This window comes from Hemiscyllium ocellatum, chromosome 7 (genome assembly GCF_020745735.1).
Source record: "Hemiscyllium ocellatum isolate sHemOce1 chromosome 7, sHemOce1.pat.X.cur, whole genome shotgun sequence".
In the NCBI taxonomy this organism is placed as follows: domain Eukaryota; kingdom Metazoa; phylum Chordata; class Chondrichthyes; order Orectolobiformes; family Hemiscylliidae; genus Hemiscyllium; species Hemiscyllium ocellatum.
Genome location: NC_083407.1, coordinates 65,980,895 through 66,001,895, shown reverse-complemented (window position 1 = coordinate 66,001,895; position 21,001 = coordinate 65,980,895). Strand labels below are relative to the sequence as shown.

The 21,001-nt window shown below is 38.0% G+C and overlaps 1 protein-coding gene across 1 annotated transcript in view; it reads left to right on the top strand.

Moving 5' to 3' along the window:
• The window catches only part of dnah9l (dynein, axonemal, heavy polypeptide 9 like), a 429,781-nt gene that overhangs the window by 279,743 nt on the left and 129,037 nt on the right, over positions 1 to 21,001 (top strand). The window contains exons 56-61 of the mRNA XM_060828114.1: positions 8,621 to 8,782; positions 11,039 to 11,272; positions 11,670 to 11,816; positions 12,363 to 12,476; positions 12,566 to 12,709; positions 14,902 to 15,084. Coding sequence (XP_060684097.1) covers positions 8,621 to 8,782; positions 11,039 to 11,272; positions 11,670 to 11,816; positions 12,363 to 12,476; positions 12,566 to 12,709; positions 14,902 to 15,084 — 984 coding nt within the window. The remainder of the gene's footprint in view (positions 1 to 8,620; positions 8,783 to 11,038; positions 11,273 to 11,669; positions 11,817 to 12,362; positions 12,477 to 12,565; positions 12,710 to 14,901; positions 15,085 to 21,001) is intronic.

The window sequence follows — 21,001 nt, the reverse complement described above, 5'->3', positions numbered from 1 at the left end:
ATCGACATTTTGGGCAAAAGCCCTTCATTAGGAATAAAGGCAATGAGCCTGAAGGGTGGAGAGATAAGCTAGAGGAGGGTGGGGGTGGGGAGAAAGTAGCATAGAGTACAATGGGTGAGTGGGGGAGAGGATGAAGGTGGTAGGTCAGGGAGGAGAGGGTGGAGTGGATAGGTGGAAAAGGAGATAGGCAGGTAGGACAAGTATGGACAAGTCATGGGGACAGTGCTGAGCTGGAAGTTTGGAACAAGGGTGAGGTGGGTGAAGGGGAAATGAGGAAACTGTTGAAGTCCACATTGATGCCCTGGGGTTGAAGCGTTCTGAAGCGGAAGATGAGACGTTCTTCCTCCAGGCGACTGGTGGTGAGGGAGCGGCGCTGAAGGAAGCCCAGGACCTCCATGTCCTCGGCAGAGTTGGAGGGGGAGTTGAAATGTTGGGCAACGGGGCGGTGTGGTTGATTGGTGTGGGTGTCCCGGAGATGATCCCTAAAGCACTCTGCTAGGAGGCACCTAGTCTCCCCAATGTAGAGGAGAATGCATCGAGAGCAACGGATACAATAAATGATATTAGTGGATGAGCAGGTAAAACTTTGATGGATGTGGAAGGCTCGTTTAGGGCCTTGGATAGAGGTGAAGGAGGAGGTGTGGGCGCAGGTTTTACAGTTCCTGTGGTAGCAGGGGAAAGTGCTAGGATGGGAGGGTGGGTTGTAGGGGGGGGGGCCTGGACCTGACCAGGTAGTCACGGAGGGAACGGTCTTTGCGGAAGGCGGAAAGGGCTGAGGAGGGAAATATATTCCTGGTGGTGGGGTCGTTTTGGAGGTGGCGGAAATGTCGGCGGATGATTTGGTTTATGCGAAAGTTTGTAGGGTGGAAGGTGAGCACCAGGGGCATTCTGTCCTTGTTATGGTTGGGGGGGGGGGGGGGTGTCTGAGGGCGGAAGTGCGGGATGTGGACGAGATGTGTTGGAGGGCATCTTTAACCACGTAAGAAGGGAAATTGCGATCTCTAAAGAAGGAGGCCATCTAGTGTGCTTTATCTCCAATTTTAAAACACAAGAAACTTGATTAACAATTTTACTGATGATGGAATTTGAATTCAACATACCAAAGAAATCTGAAATTAAGAGTCTAAATCTAATGATGACCATGAAACCATTGTTGATTGTTGAAAACACCCATCTAATTCACTAATGTCATTTAGGGAGGGAAACTGCCATCCTTGCAGTTTGACCTACATATCTTTGGACTCATAGCAATGTTGTGGACTCTTAACTGCCCTCTGGACACTTAGAGATGGGCAATAAACACTGGTTTATCCAGCAACATTCTCATCCTGTGAATGAATAAAATTTCTTCCAAATTTAAGGAAGAACATTCTTTTCAAATTCATTAGTGCTATTCGTAGAGATCATCCATGTGACTCATAAAGTTGCCTGAAAGTTCTTCACCACTTGTCATGCAGGATCAGCTTTGAGTTCTGTTAGCCGAACTTAAGGCCTCTACCGAAAATTACTAGGGGAACACCATTCAAACCATAAATGCGTTTCATTAAACTTCCAGATTTTCCCTTCTATGTCAGCTGCTTCCTTCCTTCAGAAGAATAAACTCTTCTTTCTGAAGCAGTTTCCTTGCAGGAAAATTGCTTTTACAACTATGGACTTGCACCTCCATGAATCAGGAGCTAAAATAGTCAAAATAAAATTCAAAATAACTTTTACAGCTGTAGTTGAGTCAGCATTCTGTAAAACCTCTGGCTTCCAACCCAGCCTTGATATTGTAGGTTCTATTCATTAGGAAATTTTTTTCTTTACAGCTCCATCTTTCTGACAAAGCAGGTTGACCATTATCTGCAAACTCTGAGTATACATAAATTCTTTCCATTTGCCTAACTATTACTATTTTATCTTCTCATATATTGATGGCTACAAACACCCCTTCATCAAGGAGACTTCTGCTTCTGATCTGCTTCTAAGAAGGTTTGGCACTTCTCCCTTATTCAGGTGTCAGTAGATTACTCCTCACAGACTGTTTACTAACTTTGCTTTTTACTTTACATGACCTTTTCCACTACCTAGTCATATCTCCTGAATTATTGCAGGTAGTTCTGGGATATTGCACATTTTGGAGTAGAGAGTGTGCTGCTGGAAAAGCTCAGCAGGTCAGGCAGCATCCAAGGAGCAGTGAATTGATGTTTTGGACATAAGCCCTTCATCAGGAATTTCGTGCATTTTGGCAGTGTGACTTGGCTATAACGACACTGAGGCATTAGAGAATGATATTTTCGAGAATGCTTGCCTCTGCTCCCAAAAGTGCAATTCCAGCGGTGGAAAATATGTGATTTTGCTCATTTAACAAGATTGAGAGAGTCTACCTTAAGCACCATTAGAGACATTCCATAATGTAAAGTTGATTGGTGAATCTGTCTGTGCAGACGTGGAGCATATGCTGGTTTTCCTCACATAGTAAAAAAAATTGATGAAGGAGGCTACACCTTGGATCAGATCTTCAATTTGGTTGAGACAAGTTTATACTGGAAGCGAATGCTAGCAAGAACCTACATTGTAAGAATGAAGCACATGCTCCAAGTTTTAAGGTGGCAAAGGATTGTATGACTGTGCTGCTGGGTGCCAATGCAAGTGGTGACTTAAAATTTAAGCCTGTGGTAGTGTACTACTCTGCCAATTTATAAGCCTTGAAGAGTTACCTTATTGCGACTCTAAGCGTCTACCTCAGGTCAACCAAAAAAGGTTGGATGATGGGGCAAACGTTCTCTGACCTTATTGTTGATGTTTTGGAAGATGTTTTTCGACAGTACTGCAGGCAAAAATATTTGGATTTCAAGGCTCTCCTCACCCTAGATAATGCACCAAGCCAGCCTGCCACCATTGGTGACCTTTCTGAAACAAATAGTGCTATATCTACCTCCAAACATAACTCCTCTCATTCAAGTCATGGACCAGGGTGAAATAACAGCTTTTAAAGCTTATTATTTGAGATACACATTCAATAGGCTGATTGCAGCTATTGATGGGGATAATAAGGACAGGGTTCTTCAACTTTGGAAGAGCTTTAACGTCAAAAATGCTATTGACATTGTGGAGGCTTAGGGTGATGTCAGTAAGGTCTGTCTATATGCAGTTTGGTGGCTTCTCCCAGATTTTTTTCAAGATTTTAAAGATGTAAACCATCAGAAGAGCTCCCAAAAATCAAAGAGCATTGTGTTGCCCTTGCAAAACAGGTTGGTTTGAAGAAGTGGAAAGTGAGGATATTGAAGAGCTACTTAAATCCCACTGTGAAGATCTCTCTACAGCTGATCTACAACAGCTTGTCACTGAGAGGGAAGTAGAAGCTAGAGATGAAAAAAAAGTCCAGCATACAGGACCATGAGAGCTTTCCACTTCGCTTTTGTCTTCTATCCTGAGAAAAATTGAGAGGCAGTTGCAGCTCTTAGAAGACAATGACTACAACACAGAATGCTGCAGGGTAGCAGTTCATTCAATAGAATATCATCTGGTACCCTATGAACAACTTCTTCACAGCAGAAGGAAAAGGGCAAAGCAGCAAAAACTGGATGTCTTTTTTAAACCAACCACCAAGAAAGAGCCAGAAGATAATCAACCATAGCCATCCATTCCTGCAAACACAGCTGCACCTGAAGGTGGTGATGATGACCCTCTGTCCCTGCATTAGCAATATTTTTTCAATGTAATATGTTAAATATACTTTTGTTTCATTAATAATTGTGATTTAAACCTTCATTCAGGCTGTGCTATACTTTGTGTTTGGCTTTTGGGTGATTTTTACGTGATCGTTGAGTGATATTTTTTGCTGGTCTGCCCCAACACCACTTTTCCCGTAGGCCCCATTATTTCTATCAAGCCATTTTTTATTAAGCAAGCTTTCACTGGAACGCAACTATGGAGTTATAAAGAGAACAACCAGTACTTGAATTCGCCACCTTGAACTGACTTTAGCTCATCAATGGCTCTGGCCTCTTGTCTTTCCTCCTGAATATTTAACCAGTATTTACAAGTGCTCACAAACGACTTTGCTTATCCCACTAAGTGATCTTTCTTCACTGATCTGCCTGTTGGGTGGTACAATACATGGGAACCTACTTTTGGCAGAAAATCCCAAGATGGAATTGCTTTTCTTTTTGTTCATTATGATTAGTATATGCATCAACCACAGCCATCCATTTACTCCTTGAATTATCAGATCCATCTGTAACTCTGATTCCATGGGCCCATGATGTACAATGGGCCTCATCATTATCACCTCCCACATTGTCAACTTGAAAATTCGTATTGCAATAATAATATTCTGAGGAATATGCCTTACAGTCTAATTTCCATGTTGTTTTATTTGAGTTTTGCCATCATGTCTTGTAATTTTTCTCAAGCCTTTCCATTCCTTACACCCCTGCCTCAGGTTATAGTCCAACAGGTTATTTAAAATCACAAGCTTTCAGAGCGCTGCTGTTTCATTACCTGATGAAGGAGCAGAGCTTTGGAAGCTTGTGCTTTTAAATAAACCTGTTGGACTATAACCTGGCAACGTGTGACTTCTGACTTTGTCCACTCCAATCCAACATTGGCGTCACCACATCATGGTTTCTTTAATAAAGCGTGTCACCAAAATTGAAGTCTCCCTCACGTGGTCTTATGTGATATCTTAATGCTTTCCAATTTTTTTCCTGATGCATTGGCATTGATAAACACTTCAGCGCTGCTTGTTGAGCACAACAGGCTTTGATTTAAAATAATATTAGATACACCTTGCATTTCCAAAGGGAAGAGAATTTGATTTATAGTATTTAACGTGGAGGTATAGTTAGCAAGTTTGCAGATGACACCAAAATTGGAGGTGTAATGGACAGCAAAAACGGTTACCTCAGATTATAACAGGATCTTGATCAGATGGGCCAATGGGCTGAGGAGTAGCAGATGTAGTTTAATTTCAGTAAATGTGAGGTGCTGCATTTTGATAAAGCAACCAGTGCAGGACTTATACACTTAATGGTAGGGCCCTGGGGAGTGTTGCTGACAAAGAGACCTTGGAGTGCAGGCTCATAGTTCCTTGAAAGAGGAGTTGCAGGTAAGCAGGGAGGTAAAGAAGATATTTGGCATGCTTGCCTTCATTAGTCAAAACATTGAGTATAGGAGTTGGGACGTCATGTTGTGAATATTGGTGAGGCCACTTTCAGAATACTTCATTCAATTCTGGACTCACTGCTTTAGGAAAAATGTTGAAATTGAAAGGATGCAGAAAAGATTTATAAAGATGTTGCCAGGATTGGAAGGTTTGATTTATAGGGAGAGGCTGAATAGGCTGTGGATATTTTTCTTTGGAGTGTCAGAGATTGAGGGGTGACCTTATAGAGGTTTATAAAATCATGAGGGACATGAATAGGGCAAATTCCTCAGGTGGGGGAATTCAAATCGAAAGGGTATAGATTTATGGTGAGAGGGAGAGTTTTAAAAAGGACATGAGGGTGGTGCATGTATGGAATGAGCTGCCAGAGGAAGTAGTGGTGACAGGTACAATTACAACATTTGAAAGCTATCTGGATGGATATATGCATAGAAAGGGTTTAGAGGGATATGGAACAAATGCTGGCAAATGGGACTAGGTCAGAATGGATGGCTGATCAACATGGACAAGTTGGACTGGAGGATTTGTTTCTGTCGTGTATAACTCTATGCAGTTAGGGATTGGCAATAAATTCCAGCATCCCATAAATGAATAATTTCAAAAATCCTCTGGTTATTTGATGTCGAAGATTAGTGACTTCAGTTATTTCAGGCTGAACTGGATGCTCCTGCTGAGTTTGTTGATTAGATAATAATAAAGTTGATGTTGATTTCTCTTTATTTCTGGAGACAGCAACCGCTAGGTTCAGTTCTTTAAAATCTGTCTGCAGTACATAGACAGTCATCAACAAACTTTTGTTCAAAACCAGCAAGTTGAATGGAGAGAGAGAGAGAAAAAGGGAATTCATTCAGGTCTTGCTTCGTCAGTGCTGCTTATGCTTGTGACTTACAGCCAAAATAGTTAAACGCGAAAACATTGGCTTGTCACATAACCTTCTCCCTCCAAACGTCCAGTGATCCAAATATGCTCATGGCTATTAGATTTCTGATGGCTGGCTTCCATGGTTAGAAAACATCTGGGCACACGTGTTTAATACCAGCGTCCCATTATCCAAGTGGTTCTAGATGGTGACATGGGGCTCAGTGGTTAGCACTGCTTCCTCACAGTGCCATGGTCCTGGGCTCAATTCCACCTTGGGCAACTGTCTAAGTGGGGTTTGTACCTTCTCCCTGTATTTGTGTGGGTTTCCATTGGGTCCTCTGGTTTCCCCCCATCGTCCAAGGATATGGAGGTTAGTTGATTTGGCCGTGCTAAATTAGTGTTCAGGGATGTCTAGGTTAGGTGCATTAGCCATGGGAAATGTGGGGTTACAGGGATAGTGTAAAAGGGTGGGTCTGGGTGGGATGCCGTTCAGACAGTCAGTGTGGACTTGAGCCAAATGGCCTGTTTCCACACTATAGGAATTCTGTGGATTTTATCTCAGGACTTTTTCCCTACCAATCATTAATTCAGACATTGGTTGAGATGCTTTGATAATGTGTTGATAGGAAATGGTCACCTTTTACCCTCCTTCAAGTTCATTGTTCCTAATGAGATATTGCAGACAGGCTTTATACATTTAAGGTGATTTAAGAATATAGAATGTAGAGTGAGGCAAACATAGCTATTTCTGAGACTTTGATTTCAAAAGATTGGAATGTGGCTTCAACTCTTTTAAAACAAAAATCAATTAGTGATTTCTGGCAAGTACATTTAAGAATCATTTTTGATGTAAAGCATGGTCTCACTGTGGCATAAAACTGATATGCTGAGTGAAATTGAAACTACAGCACCCATGGTTGATGTAAGCAGAACTGTTGAAGTTAGAACCAAAGCCTTCACCAGGTGTCAAACATTCCCCTCATCAAGTAAGGTGCAGAATAAAACTACAGACAGTCTCTGCCTTCCCCTTCACTGTTTGATCATGCAGCATTGCTCTTCAATAAGAAGGGCATGGCTTGTCACTGGCCACTTGGGTGTTTCCTTTCTTCCTGGTGGTGGAAATTGAATAAAGATTTGTATCTTTGTGTCTTTCACTGTGTCTCACACCTGCACACATACAACATGGGTGCTGGGGAAAATGAGCACTACAGCAGTTAAGCGGTTGTGTGAGGTAAATAAAAGAGGAAAAAAAAGGCCATGTCAGAGAACCTGTCACTCTGAGAGTTGCCTCTGAGGGAGCTGGATCAGTGTGAGAGAAAAAAAACTGCAGACACTTGGACTAACTCAACAACAGCTAATAGAAAACAATGAAAAACTAACTTGAAATATTAAGAATGAATGGAACATTCAGGATAAAAATTATACGGACTGCTGCAATCAAATAAGTAACTGTTGTTATGATCTATCTACTCTGCTTACTGCCAATGCATGCTCCCACCGCCCATGCTAATGTTATGATCAAAACGACCCCCCGCTAAGCCAGTACCAGAAGTAAACACAAACAAGTATGGATGCTGGGAATTTGAAATGAAAACAGAGCAACAGAGGAACACTGTAGGTCTGGCAGAATCTGTTGAGAGCAAAACAGAGGTCCATTGCCCCTTCATAAGAACAGTTCTGATAAAGGGTCACTAGACTCAAAACATTAACTCTTTTTCTCAACAGATGTTGCAAGAATTGCTGTGTTTCTTCGGCACTCTGTTTTTGTTTCAGTACCAGAAATGTGATTATGCAGCATGGATGCTGTTTTGGCCGTACTGAAGGTATGGCTGTTATGGAATTGAATTTTGCAGCTAAATTAAATGAAAGTAATTTATGACTGAGTGATGTTTGAATATAATTTTGAACCAAATACTGTATTCTGAGATGCATAGAATCCCAAAACAAACAAATCAACACACACACACAAACAATATTGCAATTTCCCTCCGCTTTTTCAACTACTTAATGTAGTGTTTTGAGGAGGAGAACAATTTAACATCTTTGAAAATTTGAAACCCAGATGTTTCCCATTACATTTCTCTCTGCAATGTTTGCTGTCTCAATGACTGCTTTATTACAGAACTGGAATTGAATTCAAGACAACTTAAAAGTCCTAAGGACATCTTTATATTAAGCTTACCATCAACCTATTTTACATTATGAATGGTGGCAGTTTCCACAGGGGATCATCCGTTCGTCTGTTGCAACTTTATTGAAAAAGCCTCTCAACCCCAGAAAAACTAAATAAATGCTTTGTTTCTTAGGATTCCAACAGCTTTTCCCCAAAGTTATGGACATTGATGTGACATACTGCAAAAAAAATTCACTTTTTCTGTAGTTTATACCTGTAGAGCCAGCCTATTAATATGACAGTTGCAAGGGATACTGTTTCTAGTCCGGTTTCATAAATATTGACATTGATGTCTCTCCTCACTGCATGTTACACCCAATCCTTTTCACCATTGAAGAAACTCTTCTAACAGTCAATTGAATGAATGGAACTACAACTCAAACATTAAAGCATGTTTCTCTTGCACATAATTTTCATAGTAAGCATGTATTTTTCAGATTGTTCTATGCTTTTCTCCTGTGGGATTTGTACTTCGGATGAGAGCAAGGAAATTCCCAGCTGTAGTGAATGGCACAGCCATTGATTGGTTTCATCCATGGCCTCAAACAGCACTGGAATCTGTAAGCCATACTTCTATTGAAAAAATTGATGGACTGGAGGTAAACTTCATGTTGTTTGAGCACTATATTGTATAAGATAATGTTTGCTGTCTTCCACCTACAGAATTATTTAATCATGAAATTAAAAATTGATTTTCCTCCTAACAAACCCTGTAGACCCAATAGATGATAAGTAAACGGATATTTCATTCCAGAAGGCAAACAAATAAATCATTTCTGTAATAAATTGGTCATGAATTGATCTCATTAGAAATTTTGGGTACAAATTTCCAGTGATGCATTTACCGATACTTAAATAGACTGTGATATTTTATTTTCAAATGTTTTGTGTATTTTTAAGTAGAGTACCAACAACTGAAAAGCATTTCACAAAAAAAAACTCAGATCAACCAAAAGTTTCACTTGGTTGAAAGGATATTTTTATAGTAATGCTGTAATATCCAGTATTCATAGTCTTTCCTGATATAGTTAAAAAATGAACACGTTAGTCTACTGCATATTGTAGACTTAATATTGAAATATTACAGTTATTAATTCCACTGGAACAATACAAAGGTGACATCTGGATGTTTTTTGCCTGTGTTTAGCTGTTGATATAGCTTCATTTCATATGAATGCAAGTAATTACAATCCTGCAAATCTTGGTATCAAACTGGAAGTACAATTGTTTTACTTGTGGAATTTCACAGTACAACTTAAGAAAATTCTTTTTACTGAGTAATGTAATGTAAACTTGCTTTAAACGCACATCCAAGTTTTTTTTTGTTACATATTCATGCATTTACAGACTTGAAAAATTATTTTGTTTTTGCATATCAATTGTGCACCCTGCAGTTTTTTGCAATATTATATGTTACATTAACATTCCTAAGAAATTTTAAAACAGATTTCTTCAGTGAAGTTGCATGTTTGTTAACTTTATTTGCATTCCAATAAGGTAATAGAAATTTATGGCTTGTCAGAGTTAAATTGACCCCATATTTTTTAATAAGTTAAGAAGAATGACAGTTAATTTATCTAAAATGGGTGTATATTGTCCCAGAATGTATTGGACCTGGAGGCATGTTTTAAAGAGTTTTTTAAACACTTATGATACAGTGTGCATTAGTGTGAAAACTGAGTTTAGAATATCCCATTAATGACGCAATGATCAGTTACCAATGGAAATAAATAATTCATGATGAAGGAAATTACTCTAATTAGCAAGCAGTTCTAGTCCTTTGATAAAACCCAGCTCTAATTCCGTGAAGGGCAGGAAATGCTGTCATCAGTCAGCCCTGAAAAGATTAGCATCTATTATGAATGAGGTTAGGCACCCTAGTGAAGCCATGTGTGTCCTGGAGACAAACTTAATATGTTCAAAAACGGGGCACAGTTAGTCTCACCAACACACCATGACTCCTGCTGCGCCATTGTGTATAAGTACATGCACATAGCCACAGTCTGATCATTCTTTTCCTGTCCATCATTCTGACAACTGTGAAAATACATTTTCCATGCAAAGTAGAAATAGGGCAAAAAGTATTTGTATAAACAGCATGGCATGTCAAAGAATTTGTTTGATTCTTCAAATGAGATCTTTGAAATGTAGCTGATTATTCCAGAAGTATTATATATTTTTAGTATTGGAATGAAGAATGCTGTATTTGGTAAACTATGTTTCATCTAATTTTTCTTCAAAATAGATGAAGAATTTATAATTTTTTATTCATAATGTAGTGTAGCCATTTCATGTAATTTTCATGTTTGTTTTGTGATAATGTATAGGCCAAAATAAAGTTCTGTAGTTTTGTTTCGCCTCATAGAATCTATCTCTAAAACATTAAATCTTATAAAGTAAGTTGTTAGTTGATAATGTTTTGATACTGCAGACAAGAAATTTGCTGGTGCATCATTAGGCCACAAGGCACCCATCATAACAATAATATCTTTCTGTTGCATTCAGAATTAAGAGTTAATTAAATGTAAATGCATTTCAAACCATTTCATATAATCCTGATCAAAGTACATCACATAGTAATGACTAAAGTTAAGTGTATTTATTAATGCATATATGTCCACATTTTATTACTGTGAACACGTCTACTCATTCTGTAGCTATTTTTAAATGTTCTATTAATTTATTCAGTTAACATTTACACTGATCTAATTTATCTAATTTATGCAGTGTACTGAAAATTAATACTAAAAAAGATTTAATGCACTTATAAGTACTTTAGTGTAGTCTGTAAGAGGTGATGCATTTTTTTTACAGTTTACAATAATCACTTTCCTACTATTTTGTTTATCTTCTAGACTGAAATGAAATCTTCTATTGCCCAGTTTATTGCTTATGCGCACATATGTGTGAATGATGTTAGTGTGAAATATCAGCAGAGTGAAAAACATTACAACTATACCACTCCAAAAAGTTTCCTAGAACAAATTAAATTGTATGAAAACCTGCTGAATAAGAAAAGAAAAGAACTAACACAAAAGAAGGAGCGCCTGGAGAATGGTCTTCAAAAACTACAAACTACAGCTTCACAAGTGAGTGTTGGAACAAAAATTGTCATGGACATAATTGCATAGCTGAGTGTGAAAAGGTATATCTTGTATTTACAAAATTTCGCAAGGATTAAGTAATTTTAATGTTATGATTTATGTAACCAAGCCAAAAGTAGCATCCGTTACTGCTTATCATGGCCATTTTTCTCATGTGTATTAGGGGAGAAATATATAACTTTGAATGTAGCCATGGAGGACTGAAAATAATTAAACTGCTTAACCAAGGCACAAAGGAATTCTTTACAGTTCCCCAAATACCAACTGCTTTTAACTTTCTGACCCTAAAGATAATGGATTGTCTCATTATATAATAAAATTAAAAGCTCAGTTACCATAGTCCTTTTTAAAAACAGTGCATGTCTTGGTTTTAATTATCTAGGTAGATGTTCTGAAGGCAAAACTAGCTATTCAAGAAACGGAACTTCACCAAAGAAACAAAGATGCTGAGGCACTGATCACCAAAGTAGGGCAGCAGACTGAGAAACTGAATCAAGAGAGAGCTGTTGCTGATGCTGAAGAGCAAAGGGTATATGCATGAATGAGGACAGTTTGTCCAGACATTCGTGTACAAGAATATGCATTTTTAAAAAGTAGTTGCTGAGGCTTTCAATGTAGTTCTTAATTTGCTTACCTATAGAATTAGTGATCACAGAGAATGTTTTAGCCAGATTCCTTTTTAACCAAAATGAACATACCTCTGTTTTTGTGAGATGGTAAAATACAAATGTAAAATGCATAAGATTATACTAATTGATCAGTATTTATGAAATCACTTGCATAAATCATATATAATTGGATACTACTTTCCTTTATTGGTGTAATATTTAACATCATATCTTGAAGACTTGCATTTCTGAAAATAGATGATTAAAAATGTAATAATATAATAATGTATTCAAATTGGAAAAGTAAAACCCAAATGATAGACTTACGATGTTTTTATTTTAAATTAACAAAAGCTATAGTATTATTTAGAGAAAATTAGCCAAGTAACTTGTTACATGCAACAAACTTGAATTTTAAAGAAGATAATGTAAGTCAAGTAACAATAAACCTTCAAATATTATTGCAGGTGACTGCCATCCGAGCAGAAGTGTCTAAGCAACAGCAACAATCTGAAGAAGACCTCGCTAAAGCTGAGCCTGCACTTTGTGCTGCAAATGCTGCCTTGAACATACTAAACAGGGTATGAAGACCAGCCTACAATACTTTCAGGAAGCATCATTAGCATTTTTTCTTAAATTACAGAACATTTTGTTTTTTTTCTATTTATAGTCAAATTTGACAGAATTACGAACTTTTCCAAATCCACCTGCCATTGTTACCAATGTAACTGCTGCAGTTCAGGTGCTTTTAGCTCCAAATGGGAAAATTCCGAAAGATCGAAGCTGGAAAACGGCTAAGATGTTGTTAACCAAGGTAACCTAATATTATTAATCAGATGTCAGTACTTCTGGGTTAAAAACATAATTCAATTTTTAAAATCAAGATAATGTTAGTATTAGTATGATAGTAAGACAAATCTAAAGTGAAATTCAGCATTTTTACGCTGTGAAACAGTTCAATATATTATTCTCATTTTCCTTTTATTATGCTGCATTTATAATCTGAATTTCACAATGCCACAAATAATTCAGCTGCCAATAAAATGCCCAGTAAAATATTTCTGGGTATACTGTAGATTTGTTCTACTTTTAAATGAAACATAAGTTAAGAGAGTGTATTTATAAACATATGTAGAAATAATTCACTGAAGTAATTTTTGCTGATAAGGCCTGCAACCTTAATATGTGAAGAAAATTTACTAAATATCACATTGAAAAGTCTTTGGTCTGGAAATAAAATCATTAACAGACAAATTATTCTGTGCAGTCATAATCACAGATTTTTATAATTGATTCTCTTCACACTGTGGGGATGCTGATAATTGATTCTGCATAAAAAGACTAGCATGTTGATTTATGTGTTCATGAAAATATGAGTTAACATGTTATAATAGAACTGCTTGGTACAAAATTAATAAAATTTGAATGCTGCATTGCTTGAACTTCATATTTGGTTCTTTACAGTGTCAAGTTCATGTACACTATATCCAATTGAACAAAATACTTGGTAATGTCTAAATGTATTTTAAATGTTCTTTTGCTGTTTTCACAGTACACAATATAATGGTCACTGTTTGTATGTTTTGTCCATTCTTTCTTTAAGTATGTTAAAGGATTACATTTTTTGAATTGTATTTAAACTAAAAAGCTTAAGAATGGGCATCTGACATTTACATTGTGAAGTATACGTACTGAACTGTGCCAAAATGTATAGTTTTAGTTTGTACCTAATTTGAAGTTATTTATCAAGAATTTGGTGCTACCTGCATATTTCCATTTGAAACAAGATTGGCAGTACTTGAGGTCACACCCTACACCAGCATCTGCAATTCCCCCCCCACTGCCTTGCCGTACCCCTCCTCAACCACCATCATCATCACCAAACTTCATCTGTGTGTATGGTCACTGTCTTATAAACACAGTTTATATCCATTCACATCATTTATTTTCATTCAGTTTACTGATATATATATTTCTGGGTTTCCTAAGAAGAACATTTAAGGCCAATACAGATCCAAATAAAATGTGCAAGAATTATTACTAGAATACTTACATGGTTAACAAATGGCAGACTTAATGCATTTTAATTTAATCAATTTGATTTACATTTCTGTCTAACAATGTAGTTCTGTATGCTTATCCCCAGGGCTAGGTTTTCAAACACATCTGCAATCACTTTTTATTGTAATTACTCATTGCCATCATTAACAATAATTATTTTTGATCCAGCCTTATTAAGTAGAGTAAACATCAGTACTATACCCCTGAAAAAGTAAAATACACAGCATGACTTCATGTCATGCCCCTGCAACTAAAAGAAACTAAAACAAAAACAGACCTCGTTAAGTCAAAATCAAAATTACAGCAAATAAAATTTATTGTTTTTGTCTAGCAACTTCAAACTGCAGTTGTTTTGCAGATACCAGCCTCAGCCAGTATCTCAAGACTTTGATGTACATTTGAAAACTAAACCATGCTGCTTGTTGCATCTCACTAAGGATTGCACTGAACTCCATGACAAAACAAATCCTTGCCACTCTACAATGTCCACACACCAGATTTCTTTTTAATAATGTCAGGAGAGCATAACATGATCATTACTTTTCCTTTGCAATAAAACTGCCAAAAGTATATTTGCAAAGTTCTCAGGGACCTTGTATCAAGATTGTGTAGCTTAAGCTTTATGATTCTTCATTCAAAGCACTTGAGAGTCTGATATCAGACCAACCTAATCTGCCATTTTTACATTGGTGTGCACTTTGCATTAACAGGTAGTAAAATGACAGCTTATTTGCTGGGAATCTAACTACATTGATAGTAATACATTAAGATCTCTAAAATCAACTAAAATGAAAGCAATCTTAAAAGTGTTTCATCATTAAAATAATGATTTAAGATAATAAAAGCTTAATTAATTTGATTTATTGTTGTGCATGTGTCTTTGGACAGAGAAGGTTGCCAAGTTACTTTTATAACATTCAATTGATTGATTTAATTTTGTCTCAGGTGGATGATTTCCTACAGGCTATTGTTAACTTTGATAAAGAGCACATACCTGAAGCTACTATTAAAGTTATAAAGGAAGAATATCTTGAAGATCCTGAGTTCAATCCAGAGTTTGTACGTACAAAGTCATCAGTTGCTGCTGGACTCTGCGCTTGGGTTATAAATATTATTCAATTTCATGAGGTAGGGATCTTAAACGTTTTAACTAATTTTTAGTTTTGCACCAAAATATGTTTTTATAATTCTTTTGCTAGGTTTGAGAATTTCTTAAAAAAAACTTTGTTGAAATAGGGATTGAATCTTTTGGGTAATGATGGTTGCCCTATTTCAGTGAGCAGTGGGGCCCAGGGTAACATTACTGCCAGCAGCCCATCAAGAAGCCACCAAGCTGCTGATTAGTTAAGCACAGTGACCCAACACCAGGGAGACAATGCCTCAGTGCAGGGATCCCTTGAACAGGGACAAACTGGGAGCCATTGAGAAGTTTGAGGGAAGCGGTCAGTTCTGGTGATTGATGTGGACTTCAAGTTGGTGTGCATATGACATCTTTGCCACAGAGGCTGACATTGCTGTTAGGTGTTCTCTTGAAACACCATGAACTTTTCATAAAGAAATGCCCCTTTTCTAGAACTTGTTGGGAGGTAACCAGGCTTCACTGAGAGTCTTCCCACAGGATGGGAGGCCTTCCTGACATCAGAAATGTTCCTGCAGGGATAGGAAATGTTACTACCATGGGCAAACTAGCACACTGCAAGGAAAACTTTACGTTGTCGTTCTGATGCATTCCCTACTATTCTGTCAGTGCTCCCTCCACTCAGCAAATACAGAACAGACTGGGAAAATTCAGATCTTGCAGCTCCAGAGTTTGCATATATCCCCTAAGTGCCTGTATCTACTCCTTAGCTAATATGCCAAGCCGAGTGTGCTACTTAAGTAGTGTAATGCTCATGACTGTTTTTGTGGCTGACTGACCAACAGCAGCTGTGCTGATAGTTCTCTCTCTACATTCTTCCTCAAAATTCAGATATTTGCATCTGTATAGCAATCTTTCAATTGTATGAGCTGAAGGGAGACTCCAGATAGAAAACAATGTTGTTTTGACACGGACGTAATTAACTATTTCAATGTCCTCAAGTTAGGTTTGTTTTACCTTAAGGTTGTTGGGTTTTGTTAGTGTTACTGAAGCAAACAACAGCTCCAATTTATTCCACCTAGTAACATTGAACTCAAAAGTTAGAAACAATAAAAATAAATGATAACCAAAACATTTAATTTCCATTTGTATCAGCTGTGCTATCTATTGAAGATCATTTTAAATAGTCAAGTTTAACCCCAGGAGACACCAACTACATAAATCTGGTACACTGTAATATTAAAAGGAAGAAATAGTTACAGTTTCTGCAAAAATATAAGTACATCAAGAGTTTGGTCCAGATTTTACAACCAGCAGCGTTCAAATGGCATTTTCCATTCATTATGCGTACATCTGCCCAAAGACTCTTTTTTTGGACTGTTGCATGGCAACAGATAGTCATCAGAAACCTGATAGAGCATATGCCCTCTACAGAGAATCTGGGCATATGTGAATGTGTGTTTTCTCAACCAGTTAAATTGTAAAAGCAGTATTGAGACACAAAAGAGGAGAATTTCATTCTGGCAACCCACCTGCTCCCTCCCTCCCTCCTCCTCACAGCAGGGGATGGGGTGTGGCAAATGATGAGTTGATGTGACTGCAACAGTTCAGGAGCCCATTATTTCCATCAGTTCTGCTGTAGATGTTTAACACAGCTACAGAATTAATATCCTGCTTTTGGGGCTCCTGATTACTGACCGACTGTGGCTTAATAACTTGCATCTCTCAATTCAAAGGGATAGCGTCAATGCTAGAATGGCTGCATCAAGCATTTCTTTTAAAACTGCAGAATAAGAAATAATTTCCAGAAGCACGCTAATATTGAGCTGTGTGATGAAACTGTTGCTGAATATGTTGAGGACTAGAAGATCTGCAGATAACATGAAGAGACCAGCTCCAAATCAAACACATAGGAATGGAGCAGTTGTGAAAAAGGAGGGATGTGATCCCTCGGGGTTGGACTCGGTGCTGCAAAGGGTTTCTTAACCTAATTAGGTAGGGAAAAGTAAGTGATAGGATACTTGGAGGTTGCAGACACCTCACTCCAATTTCCCTAAAATTTGCCTCACAGCACTTTTCAGGGGCTGAAAAACAGACAGAAGTGGAGAGTCTGTCAGAGACTCAAATGCAGGACCCTCCAAATTTGGCTCAGCTGAAATGATCAGCAAGAAGAAATGGATGTAGTTCTGTCAGCATTTCTAAAGTTAGTGTGCACCCCTGGGGAGAAATTGGAGGGGTCCATCTCCAGCATGAGTGCCATGATATCTCAGGCATTTGCACTGAAGACCATTTCCATAGAAAGCTCAGTGTCCACCTGTGTGAAAGTTCGGATGCAGCAGGTGATGTGCATGTTGGATCACATGAAAGTCTACACACATAACTTACCACTCAACCAAATTGTGGAAAGTCTCATGATGCAGGGATCAATACCTCACTAAACTGCAGCCCAGTGTTCTCCAGCTAGTTGCTGGAAGGCAGATAGTTCTTGAGAGGCAATATGGAGAAAGTGAACATGGAAGCAGCTCCAGGCACATGCACTTCTCATGCTTTGTTCCCCCTCTTCCTACACAATCTCAGCCCTGTGTCCTGTTTCTTGCCCCACTGACTGAGTCTGCATTTGCCCATTTAGATGTGACAATCTTTAGTCAAACATTTATAGAATTCAGACCCAGAGGTTGTCTGCCATGGCATCTCAGCTGTCAAAGCAGAGGAACGTCTAACCTGTTTTCATCTCTTCTATGGCTACTGGAGTTGCACCATATCAGAGTAAAAGGAAGCAGGGAACAGACACGTATCATTTGCACAAAGGAATTTATTTGGACATAATAATGTTCATACAATTATATACTGTATATGCTAATTTGAATGAATTGGAAGTTTTATTAAACTCTTAAATCTTCTGCTGTTGACTGTGTTGTAGACTAATTCCAAATGATTAATAACCTTTAGGCAAAAAATATCAACAGTGTGAAAAACATGGAGAGGGTGCAAATGTAATACTGTAGTTGGATTTTTAACTATAAGAATGATTTCCGTTGGGCATGGGTTGGAGGACAAGACTTTGATTGCATTTCCAATAAAGCTTTATGCCATCCAAATAACTGAAGCATGCATGTGAGGGGCTGACACAGCTTTCTCTGGCAGTTGTGTGAAAGACCGCAGGCACATCAAGCTCTCCTCCTTGTCAGTGGATTATGTGCATCAGGTGGAAGTGGGTACTGTAGATGCTGGAGATTAGTGTCAAGATTACAGTGGTGCTGGAAAAGCACAGCGGGTCAGGCATCACGAATCCTGATGAAAGGCGTTTGCCTGAAACATTGAATATGTGCATCAGTCTACATCATGCAGCTTCATTTTTTTTCCACAAGGCAGAGCGGGTCACAATCATTCTTGGGATGCTGTTGATAAATACTGAAAAACGCATCTTCCCTCCATGCACCTGAATTACATCATCAGCAACCCATGCTGTGATTGTCATATTTTCATATTGCCATTGCTGCCAGCCAGCTGATATTCTGATGTGGAAATTTGCTGCCACTAATCTCCCTTCATGTGCTGAGTGTAGGACCTGTCTTCTTATCTGCAGTAGACGATAAAACACTGTTGCATTTAAACTGAAGAAATACTTATTTTGGACAACAAGGAAATTTATTGCATGATAGCAATTGAAACAGCTTACATTACCTTGCTAGGCATAATTATTGAGGTCTCTCAGGAACTGTAGAGAATGCATCTGTTTCCTCCCTTCAGGTACTCATGTAGAGCTCAATATAACTAACTGCTTCAGAGCCATTGGTTTATAAAACATCTCCAAGAATCTTTTCTGAATACTTAATCATTGTGCAATCATGTAATATTACAATGTTGTGATCGTTACTACCTCATCACCCCACCAAGTCTCTGAATTCACAAATGCGAGTAGTCTGGATGTCTCATGGTTTTCTCAGAATTCACTCTCTTCAGACTTGGAAGGATGGTATATCTTCTGCTTCAGAACTGTTGATGTTGATTTTGAGCTATGGATTTTCTCTAAACTGGAAGTCCTTTAATTTATCGAGTATCACTAATGGAAAACATCACTCCTAATGGACCTAGTTATTGGTCCATTACCTTTTTTTATAGGACTTTAAATTTTCTAAATTTTCTCCTGAGGTACTCTTTCCTATCAACTCAGTTTCTCTATACAGTATGATAATTTAGGATACTTCTAATTTCATGAATGTTTAATGTAGAAGACAGCTGATATATTGAAATAGGTACTTTCTTCTTTATAGTATCTTAGATTTCAGGTCTTGGAATATGTCATAAATTAGATCTGGTATTCTCTTTTATGAAGCATCTAAATAATCAAGTCACGCATCAGATTTTGAGCCATGTTCGACATCTGTGGATGTTGGTCCAACTTCCACAGAGTCATATGTAGCTCATTTTCCTCAATCGTTTGTCATTACTGGCAGACCGCTGCTCACTCAGCATTACCTTTGTCACTCGCGTAAACTTCTTCATTTTAGAAAATGAAGGATTGAACGTTTTCACCAGAACTGTAAAGTCTGGGACATCCTTGTCATTGACACCATTGTTACGATTCTCTTATGCCCATAAAGGAAATATCAACTAGATCTTCAGTTTGAGTTCCACAATTAATCTAGGAAATCCAGTGAAGTCTTCTATTAGTTGCTGCTTATCCAGTCGGTCAACAATGGATTGTTTCTGACCTAGTTATTCTCTTGACTCCAGTTGAATACTTCTGCTACTGCAAGAATGTTGAAGCCAGTTGTGCTCATAGCCTGAAAATTGGGGAGTGTTGATTGTGAGCCACGTAAACATTTTAAATTCTTATACATTGTCTGAGTTGCAATGTTATTTATACTATACATTTAATCTTAGAAGTTGTTCTATCTTGACCATGTAAATTAATCATGATGGCTGTAACCTCTTCAGCCATGGCATCTGACCTGAAAGGATAGTGATGACAGTTATTGTTGTATCAAGCTTAAAATTAGCCAGATCCCCATTGATATAAATAAACTTTGAAAGTTGAGTTGATTGAATCGCTATTTTCATTCAAAGCAATGATTCCTCCAAGTAAAGCCTCTAGTATCTTTTCTAATGAAGGTATATTGTCTAATGTAGGTACTTTTTCTAATAATGGTGGAAACTCTACCATGTACACACCTTTGTGTATGATCACCAGTGCTTTACTGTTTTGAAACTGTCTTACTTTTGTACATTTTTGGGATGTGACCTTCAGTTTACAAATATAATACCTGTTTTTCATGGCTAAGCATTGTTTGTCTGTGATGCTGTGTTGTCTTACTGTACTGGAACATAGAACAATGCAGCACAGGAGCAGGCTCTTTGGTCCATCAAGTCTTTGCTGACAATGGTGCCATTCTAAACTAATTCCACCTGCCTGCATGTGATCCGTAATCCTCTATTCCCTGCCTATTCATGTGTGTGGCTAAATGCCTCTTAAACTTTGCTACCGGTCTGCTTCTACAACCTACCATCCACTTTGTGAAAACTTGCCTCAAACATCTCCTTTAAACTTTCTCCTTCTCACCTTAAACCTATGCCCTCGTATTTGATATTTCCACCCTGGAACAAAGACTTTAACAATCCATCCTACCCATGCTCTTATAATTATATATACATTTCTATCAGGTCGCTGCTCAGACTCTAATGCTGTAATGAAAATAATCCAAGTTTGTTCAATCCTTATAGCTAATATTCCAATCCAGGCAACATCCTGGTTAACACTTCTTTTGCGCCCTCTCAAAACCTTCACATCCTTCCTCTTGTGTGGGGATCAGAACTGCACACAATACTCCACATGTGGCCTAACTAAAGTCTTATATATCTGCAACATAACTTGCTAGCTTTTATACTCAATCCTCCGACCGATGAATGCAAACATAACAAAGACCTTCTTTATCATCTAATTCACTCGTTTGGCCACTGTCAGGG